Below are 10,457 nucleotides of genomic sequence, written 5' to 3'. Positions count from 1 at the left end.
GATTCACAGAATAGTATCTTCAAAACGTTGTACTGTACTGCACAGGAATTTGTTTGTCTTAACAATTTATGATATAAATCAGAGACTGAACACATTTCCTCCTTTGCAACCTCATTTTCCTAAAAGTGCAACAACATTAAATTCATAAACTCATCTTAATTATTCTCTTTATACTGGGCAACATTTTATACTTAAGTAGCAAAGACATGCCAAACTGGCCACTTGATACTAACAAAGAACAGACACTTAACAATAGATATTTAAAAGCCAAAATTTTGTTTTTAATTGAAACACTTGATGAATTAAGAGAAAATTACACCACAATTTAAATTTTAAAAGGATGTTACATACAGTACAGCTTGTTCTATAGCTTTTTGATTATTTACATTGTAATAATTTCCTTTTATCGCCTTATGCTGTAGATGACATCTACTGGATAAACATAGGACTGACATAGTGTGATGGGTACTCTCTCCTATTTTCTCTAAATTGCCAAAAAGAATAAATCACTCTCTCCAACAAGGATTTGGAAGCCTGCATCTGTTAGACAGGCAGATACTTAGTCGCTGTCAAGATGAGAGACTAGAAGCACAAGCCCTCAATTAGCTAGAACCGCTGGAAGGGAAAGGATTCCTTTGTTTTTGAAGGTGAAGGGATAACCAAACCGGTCTCCATGGATCATTGTCTCTACTATATCCTGAATGGTATGTCTGCTTCAGCAGCTTTGTATGGGAGCAGGAGAAGCAGACGTTGGGGAAAATACTGCTTATTTTGGTCACCACTAGTTCAGTCCCTTTTGCTGTTACAACGATAACCTCCCTATCCTGTTCCACTAATGATCAGTAGCAGACATTGAGGGAGCAGAACTTTAAAGTGGTATTCAAATACAAGTATCTAGAGAGAAAACACAGAAACTCCCCCTTACATTACTATGGCTAATTATTCTCAATGGGATTAATGTCATCCCACCGATAACATAGACTAGATTAGATAAAAGTGCCATCAGGAGTATTTTCCAGGGTTCAGGGTTGGTTAAGATTTTCTTTCTCTCTCTCTCTTTTTTTTTTTTGGTGTGTGTGTGTGTGTGTGTGTGTGAGTGTGAGAGAGAGAGAGACTGATTTTAGAGGAAGATTTCTAACAACTCAAAAAACTTGAAGAGCATGCAGCAAATAATGAAAACATTCAATGCCTTTTTCAAACAATGTTTTCTCACATTCTGAATTAACTATATACTGATACAAACAGAAATTCTTTAAAGATAAAAACACAAATGACTTGATTTGTAAAAGCTCAAGAGTGCTTGTGTAATTTTCCACTTAGTTTGCATGTGCAACTACAATAGTTGGACAGGCATACTAGATATTTAAAAGCACAGAGACAGATGTATGCATAATCTAACTGACACAGGCAAATACTTTGGTTTTCATGGTAATTGCACATAAATGCAGACACAAGTGCACACACTTTTGTGTGTGTGGGAACGAGTGCCTGAAATTCTGAAAAATGGATCCATAATTTGTATATATTTGAAGATTTCAAAAGAAACTTCTTCCAGAGGAAAAAATGCCTATATAGCACTACTGCAAGAAGGGGGATGATGGTCCAGAAGTTAGTATCACCCTAGAAAAAATGCCACATAGTAGGGAACTTCCAGATGCTTAAATAAATGACAGTCTTATCTACGGTTATGAATTTTTAAACTAACAAATATTTAACAATTGCTAAAGATTATGAAAAGAGGAAAGTTCATGCCACTTTGACCTGAAGGTTTGTGAATGTTTATATATAGACACCCATATACAAAGAGTATCGGTAAGCATATTTCCCCTAACATCTTTGATATTTGGAAAATCATGGTGATGCAAAAGAGAGAAAAGGATTTTGCTCTGTATATGAAATATACTTGTTTCTGTAAAATCCTGTGTATAGTAAATTCTCATAGGTTTATATGTGGAGATTTTTGCTAAGGTAGGCATATTCCTTTTCCCTTTTTGTGAACATTAAGGTAAGATCTCACCAGGTACCGTTCGTGAACTGAAGATCTTAGAGTAGAAATCTATCAGTAATTCAGTGAAGAGATTTAGAGGATTCAAAGCACTCAGGGAAGAAGCTCCTTTAGGCGGCCAAATTAAATTCAACCCAAAGACACACGCCAGGTTGGATCCAGTCATTTTGTTATAAATACTCTCCTGGGATACCTGGAAAAGAACATACATACCACTGAAAGTGACAAATGAAAGCAATATGAAGGGCCAAATCTCACATGGAGCTGCCTGGACTGAATACTCTATAACCACAGGGGGAGCCCACCTCGAGGTTGAGCACATAGTAGCTATGCAGTTGCCCAACCCAGGCCCCACCCCAAGGCTGAGTCCACAGCTCTGGGCCACCCAGGTGCTGGTGAATGGCATTGGGGCGTCACTAAAAAAGCAGAGTGCTTCCCCAATCCCATGACAGGAAGCTGATTGACAGCTAGTGGCATAGGAAATCAGGTTTTACTGGCTGATGACTCAGAGAATATGGGTTCTATTGGACCAAAGATCACAATAGTCCTCCATTGTAACTTGAGGGGAAATAAGGACAGTGACACCACTCCCAATCTCCCTCCAAAATCTAATCTTTCTTGGTTAGAAGGTAAGGACACCCTCTCGTGAACAGGTAGCAGTAAGCCTGGGGGTTACTGAATGAGAAAGACCAGGATTCACGGAGGGCAGCTTGGCATGTGTATAAGTTCTAAGGATCCTCCGCCTGAGAAAGCAGATATTGATCCTGTGTGGCGGCTTTCCACACACAACCCAGTTTTCCTCCCTTGAGTTCACATGGCTATAGCGCTCAGGGGTATGAAAAATGAACATCCCTGAGCGTCATAGCTCCGCTGACCTGACTCTTGGTGTAGATGCAGCTAGGTTGACAGAAGAATGCTTCCATCAACCCAGGGAGTTGGAGTTCCTAAAGTGACGGAAAAACCTCTTCTGTCACTGTAGTCTGCATCTATATGACAGGGTAACAGTGGCATAGCCATGGCATTGTAGCTATGCTGCTATAGTGCCCATATTGCAGACATGGACTCAGTATTGATCTGTCCAGTGAAGAGCCTGCTTACTCAGCCATCTGGGGCTTATGTGCCCTGTACCACCACATAAACAGAACTCAAGATTTAGCCTCAAACTGAGTAACTGCAAACTATCCTGCATGCCGTGCTGTAAAGAAGAAAAGAACCCATTTCCTGACAAACAAATTGAACTATGTATTCATTAACAAGGTGGTGGTGTACATTTTTCGCCCTATTTTTATAACTGGAGCCCAAAAAAGTGCTTCTGCAAAATAATTTGCATACATATAAGCATAGTTTTCGGAGCCCACTAAACTCATCTATTCGTGCATAAATCAACTTACTGCACATGCCAATGGAAACTTATACATACAAATACTTGTTTGTGCACGCACACACATTTTGTGAACTCAGCTGAGCATCCATGCATGTAAATCTTTTGTGGGCACCATTTACGGACTGAGTCTTGAAAACACGGCTTGTTTTCCCCTTGTGATTTGTATTGTGGTAATGCCTAGATACCTCAATTGGGGGACACTGTGCTAGCTGCTGTACAAACATGCAACATTTTCCACTACTCAGATCTGCTCTTAGTGGTCAGGTACTGCTGTTACCCAAAATGATCATTTTCTAGCAACCTGAGATATTCTTGAGTGGGGAACGGACAGTTTGCTCCTTTTTCGGTATGCTGGGCTCATTATTGAAGGAATCATTCACTGCTAGTCTAAAGTCAAAGGACTTGGAGCCATTCCCATAACTCAGGTATTTTACTGCTGTTGGAATCACATTGTCTTGTTGTAGTGTCCCTTGGTCACAAGAAGATATGTGTTAAGTAAGGGAGTAGAGACTGCAGAGCAAAGTTGTTGGTCTTTTGCTGAGAAGCTTGAATCAAATTTTAAAACTTTAAAACCCATCTTTAAAAACTGTATCTCGTGATTACATTTCATCCCACTTCATAAAATTACCACAAGTACCTCTTGCACTACTCAAGGCTGAGCTTGTGAGGGAATTAAATTGCCTCTTATATGTAAGAAGGGTGGTGGTCACAGGTAAAAACTGGGATTACTGGAAGAGCCATGTGTTCAAGTTTGAATTATGGCTGCTTGCATAGCACACCTGACCTATGATGAATAGAAATCTCCAGCTTCCAGGTTGTTTCACATTCCCTTGACCTTTATGAATGCAAATACTCCCTCAAACGTGAAAGATTAAAAGCTACAGATCAGCAAAAATTGCAGATCTGAGTGCTAATATCAACTTGACTCTGTGCTTTACATAACAAGGCACACTCAAAAATAAATGCTATGTTCTGTTGCCCAATTATAGAAAACACTATGTAGTACTTTTGCACACCTCATTAACACCTCGAGTGTTCAGCTCTTAAGAAGTGTGTTGAGATGGTGCATCTATTATTGGAACAAAGGCACTTACACGATTCATAACACTGAGGAGAGATATCAGTTGCTGAAATAATAGCAAATGACATGAGGATTTTTAGAATAGCTTTTGGAGTTCAGTTAAGTAATGATAAATGAACATGTAGGTATGAAAGGCACCTGTCTGCAACAGGGTTGTATCAGTGTGTTTCCTTTAATACTGTTTTTTGGTGGGGTTTTGCTATAAAGAGGCATTATAATAACTTGTTTCTGAAATGTGGCTCACAAATACATGGCCCACAAGGCCTTCCCCGAGGACCAATTCCTCAGATGGTATAAATCAGCAAAGTGCCTCAGAATTTAACGGGATTTGAGAGTGCCCAGCACTCTGAAAATCAGGCTGCTTTACTTAGGTGCCTCATAAATATGTATGAAGGGGCTTAAATTTAAGCATCGAGGCTTGAAAAAGTTAGCCCAGAGAGATGGCAAATTGGGCAGTAGGAAGGGAGATTGCATTGCTGCTACTATTGCTAGATTGCTCTTCTGTGGATAAATAGATGACTTTAGACTCCAGGGGCTACTGATCCAACACCTTTCTCTGGCACTAAAGGCTTTACAGGCTTGTTTATTTAATTGCTGGGGGGGAAACATTATTTCCAAGCTTTTTCTAAAAAGGTATTTCACACAAAAAGGGAAAGTAAAAAAAAAAAAAAAAATATTCAAAGCAATAGAAATGTGGAAGTGTCCCTTTCAAACACATTAGCAAGTGTGTGGTTTTATTTCTATTTACACCGTGGTTTCAATTATTTATACAGAGTTTTATACTGAAGTTATCATTGAGGTCATTATTCAACTCTGACTTTTATTAGAAGTGGAGATGTGCTGCAGATTGAAGCTGCTGCATTGACAATTAATGCACAACCACCTTTTTGCATTTCTCCAACTCTTCAATTTCTTTTTCTTTTCTTTCTTTTATTTTAAATGTTGAATTTTGCAAAATCAGACTTTAAAAAAATGTCTGCCAGAATAATGGGAATTTTGCCTATACTCACCATATGAAGGAAGCATATCAAGTATTTCAGAACAACATAATTGTGCTCAGGAAGTCCTTGGATTACTTGTTTACAGCTTGTCACTCGTAAACTGCTTTCCACACCTATAATATCAAGGTCATATGTAATCTAATCCAATAGGCATAAAAATATAGACAAGGTTGTAATTTTCTTTTTAGGACAATTTATATACTCAGTGACACCTGCAAAAATCTGGTGATGTTACTTTGGATTTACATCTTTGTAAGTGAGAACTGAATTTAGCTCGATCTGTGTACACTACTTCCCTTTGTTGAGATACGTGATGGGGCAGCTGCCCCTCAAAGGCAGAAAAGGGGTTAAAAGCAGCCCTAGGGAGGCTGCACTGGAGGCAACCAATTAGAAAGGAGCTGATGGGAGCAGCCAATCAGGGCCAGGCAGACCAATATAAAAAGGGAACTGTAGGGCAGAGGAGTGCAGTTCTCTGCTGGGAGCCCAGGGAGGAAGGACTGTGTCTCTGGAGGGCTGAGAGATCTCCCAGCACCCTAGACAGAGCAGTGCTGCTAGCAGGGACTGGGGGAGCAAGAGACAGCTCCTGGCTGGCTGCTGGAGTTTGCAGGCTGAGGTCCTGAGGCAAGGGCAATGAGGATGCTGGGGCCACAAGACAGTGACACAGACAATTTGGTGCAGTAGCCACTAAGGAAAGTAGCTGAACAGTGGACTGCAGGTCCCCAGGAAGGGAGGAGCAGTGTGTGGCATGGATGGAGACCTGTGTTGCTGAAGAGGATGCCATGGTCCTTGGAGAGATGTGGGTCCTGGAGAAGGAGTGATGGTGGTGAGGAACCACCCAAAGAGGGTGCACTAATATGCAGAGCTAATTCCCAAGACAGCCAGCAGGAGGTGCTGGAATGGTGAGTTGCACCCTGTTACAGGATAATAATTAGTAGCATGACTTTGGAATGTGAAAACACTTTCAACTAAGATTTTCAAAGCATCTTCCAAGTATTAATTAAGCCTTGCACCATCCTTGTGAGGTAGGCAGGGATTATTATGCCCATTTTACAGACAAGAGAACCAAGACACAGAAGTGAAGTTACTCAAAAATCATGATGTTAGTCATTGATAGAGTTATGAATAGAATCTAAAACACCAGATTCCCAGCCCCTCATATAATCACTGGATAGCACAGCTCAGAGCCTGAGAATAACCCTCAGACTATTCTCTCTACCAGATGAGTTAGCTGAATCTGTTTCTTTGCTACAGGGAAATTTCATGGTCCTAAATTTGAATCCCATTACCTCTCTTTATGTACTGGATACAGCTGCACTATATTTATTCCCTGACTCAACTGTCAATGAGACCCCTGCCTCTCAAAATGCTCTCTCCTTACTCATATACCTGCAAACATACCTCTGTTGGGATCCTGCAATAATCCTCCATGTTCAAGTCCTAGGCAGAGACTGACAAGATGGTGATTTCTGTGGATATGCATTCTCTAGAAACTAGCTTGATATCATTAAACTAATTTTCACTGATGAGCTAACTAGGGTTTGAACCCAAGACTCCAAGGGGAAAGTAAATGACACCCTGAACCACTTAGCTAGTCTATTTGACTTCCAATTACATGAACATTAGAATATATTTTAAGGTGTTCTCCAAAAGACCCACACACAGTAAATTCATAGAATTCCATGAAAGCTTTAAACAAGAGTTTGTTATTAATTTGCACTGTACCCTGGATTATCACGAATGGGATTACTCACATGAGCAAAGCTAAATATGTGCATAATGGCTGCAGGATCAGGGACATGTTCAACTTTTCTTCTTCTTTGTTTTGCAATAATGCCTAGGAGCCATACTTATGGCTCAGGACCCACTGTATTCCTGTATTATGTAAACACATAACCAAACGACAGTCCCTGCCTGAAAGAGCTTACAATCATAGTCACCAGCCGCAACAGAGACTGCCACTGATAACAATTTCAGCTTTCCAACAGCAGAGTCTCTCAGTTATTAACAGAGCGTTAACAAGCTGTTCTGGAAGCAGCCAACCCTTAGGGTACGTCTATACTTACCCGCTGGTTCGGCGGCAAGCAATCGATCTTCTGGGATCAATTTATCGCGTCTTGTCTAGACGTGATAAATCGATCCCGGAAGTGCTCGTCGTCGACGCCGGTAATCCTGATCCGCGAGAGGAGTAGGCGGAGTCAACGGGGGAGCCTGCTTGCCGCGTGTGGACCCACAGTAAGTACCTCTAAGTTCGAATTAAGATACTTCGACTTCAGCTACGTGAATAACGTAGCTGAAGTTGCGTATCTTAGTTCAAACTGGGGGCTTAGTGTGGACCAGCCCTTAGTTACCCCCACCTCAAAGAGCACCAAGTTAGAACAAACACCCAATCACAAATTGTGAAAGAAAGTTCTGTTGACTCAATGCTTACCAGAATTTAGAACCCACCCAGAATGAAACTAGTGGGTAGAAGAATGTGTCTCTCCAAGCAACATGTACTAAATGCCAGACATACTGGAATATATTGAGTCACTCTGTCAGCATAAAGAATTCTCAATGCCTGGAAAAAGACCATATGATTGAAGTTTTATTACCAGAAGATTCATGTGATGTCAGCCCTTTAGATAATTAATATATTCCCCTCTCTAAGCTTTAAGTCAATCTGGTTTGTTCCCTAATATTTTATTCCAGAGTAGTAGCTCTACTAAAATTTCAATGAAATATACGTAGGCTGGGCCAAATTCTGCTACCACAATTTCACCAGTGCAGATGAAAACACTAAGGTTGAACTGGTGTAATTGAGTGCGGTCCAATGTTTTGAAGTAATTGAGTAAAGCACGCTGGAAATTTTGCCTAATTCTTGATAATGCAGGATTGCAGTACAAATAAATGAATAAACCTTGGTTAAAGCGAGAGGCCTATGTGTGGGCCTTTGGGGCTAAATCTTCAAGCTCCTACTTGCTTTGTGCGGACATTACATATCACATAACATGCTTCCATAAGAGTGGAGCTTGCCCTGGTGGCATCGTTCCAAATTCCTCCCTTGCTCAACTTCCTCACTGCGCACTGATCCCCATCCGGTTGCCAACTTCCATCCCCAAGGGCAGTTGCACTTTAGCAGTAAAGTGATTTTTGTATGGAGCAGTAAATAGTTTCTAAAAGCATTTTGAAAACCTCCAGGATGGAAAGCACCATATAAAAAACATACAAAAAGAACAGAAACAACTTTGAACAACGGGGTTTAGTATGGGAAAAGGGAATAGAGCAAAGCAGGGGCGGGGGTGGAAGAAAAAGTGCATATTAATATATTGTACTATAAATATATAATAATATGCTGTTTTGTACTTCTACAACATGGGTCAAGATTTTAAAATATATAAATCCAAAATTAGACTGCTAAGTCTGTATTTAGGCCCCTGGTCTATTTTCAGAAATGCTGAGTTTCAGAAACTCTTATGCACCTGCCAGGCTGGAAGCTATTAGCTGCTCAGGACTTTTGAAAATCAGGCAGATGCCAAAATATGGACTTGCAATCTAACTTTCTGAAAGTCTTGGACATGGATTTTTACTTCTGTCCTCTATTGGATGGAATGTTATACTTGCTATCAGATCAGTCTAGTGCAGGGGTCTCAAACTCAATTTACCTTAGGGCCAGTACCAGTCCTCAAATCCTCCGAGCGGGACAATAACGTCACTGAAGATGGTGTTCAGAAAAGAAAACGTTTATATTGTATTTTTTATTTCGAATTTCTTAGAAATAATAAACCTGTCATACAACTTTATACAATTTTTTGCCTGCCAGAGAGTTTTTAGTGTTTGCCAGACACCTGGCAAAGCTTCAGTTCTGTCAGTTGATGTTTGGCCTCAGTGACTGAGCAGTTGAAACCTTCAGGATTGCAGCAAGGTGTGCATCAGATAGTTGTGTTCGGTATTTAGACTTGTTTATATTCGTTGTGGGGAAAAAGTGACACAGCCTCCATGACTGACTCTGCCCCGCAACTAATGATGCTGCCTCCATGGCTGACTCTGCCTGGCAACTAGTGATAGTATCTCTGTCCCTCTCCCCAGCCAATGGGAGCTGCAGGGGGCAGCACATGCAGCTGACAGAGCCGGCAGTGTGGCTGCATGCATCTCTCCTCCGCAGGCCACAGTGGGGAGGTTCTTGGGATGCAGATGACCCGCAGGCCGGGACTTTGAGACCCCTGGTCTAGTGCCTGCAGCTTATTGGAGATGAACGTTCCTATACAAATCCTACTGTGTCATGGGTTAATGACAAAGTCATTATAAAGTAGCCAAACCCAGATCAACTACAAATATAAAACTCATGACATAAGTGATTTATACTCACCGGTGATTCCAAGGATTTGATCGTAGGATTCAAAGGTTAACAAAGGCTGTGGGAGTTCCCTGAGGAAGGTCTTCAGGATAACAGCAGGAATATGGATATCTCCATAGTCATCAAAATTCACAGGCTTCCCTAGAGGACCAAAAAGGATGATTCCTCAGTTACATGTTTCAACATATCTTTTATTACTGTTTAAAAATTGTGTTCCAAACCACAGTTAGAAAAAGAAAACCTTGTTTGCAGCAGCTGCAAAATCTTAACATTGTCATGTTGTACTTTTTTAAATGGAGTTTTATTAATCTAGCTTCAAGAGACTCACCTCAAAAAGACATTTCAGCAAATGAATTCAACACATTTCACAAATTGTTATGTAAAATTATATTTAATTGTCATAACCATGGAAAAACACTAGAGACAAAATGACAAGAAGATACTGCACTGGATAATTTGTAACTAACTGCAGTAACCTACTGAGCATTGAGGCAATGCAATTGTTTATGAAAAACTAGACCATTTTTGACTTAAGCCTCATAATTCATTAGCTGCTGCAGATCTTGTAAACTCCAGCTCTGACATCAATTGATGATTCATTATTCAGAAAGCTTTAAATGCCTGTCGTTATCTTTCAAGTTTCTGTATTACTG

General features: G+C 40.5%; 1 protein-coding gene across 2 annotated transcripts in view; it reads right to left on the bottom strand.

Annotated features, from left to right (window-relative positions):
- Window positions 1-262: 262 nt before the first annotated feature.
- Window positions 263-10,457, bottom strand: part of ARHGAP8 (Rho GTPase activating protein 8) — a 111,292-nt gene continuing 101,097 nt past the window's right edge. For both annotated transcript variants that reach the window (XM_034783836.1, XM_034783847.1), the window contains exons 11-13: window positions 9,817-9,945; window positions 5,481-5,584; window positions 263-2,198 (exon numbers count right to left, since the gene is read on the bottom strand). In XM_034783836.1, the coding sequence (XP_034639727.1) occupies window positions 2,001-2,198; window positions 5,481-5,584; window positions 9,817-9,945 (431 nt within the window). In that variant the 3' untranslated portion in view covers window positions 263-2,000. The remainder of the gene's footprint in view (window positions 2,199-5,480; window positions 5,585-9,816; window positions 9,946-10,457) is intronic.

This window comes from Trachemys scripta, chromosome 1 (genome assembly GCF_013100865.1).
Source record: "Trachemys scripta elegans isolate TJP31775 chromosome 1, CAS_Tse_1.0, whole genome shotgun sequence".
In the NCBI taxonomy this organism is placed as follows: domain Eukaryota; kingdom Metazoa; phylum Chordata; order Testudines; family Emydidae; genus Trachemys; species Trachemys scripta.
Note: the sequence above shows the minus strand (reverse complement) of the source record. Positions and strands in the feature narration are given on the sequence as shown.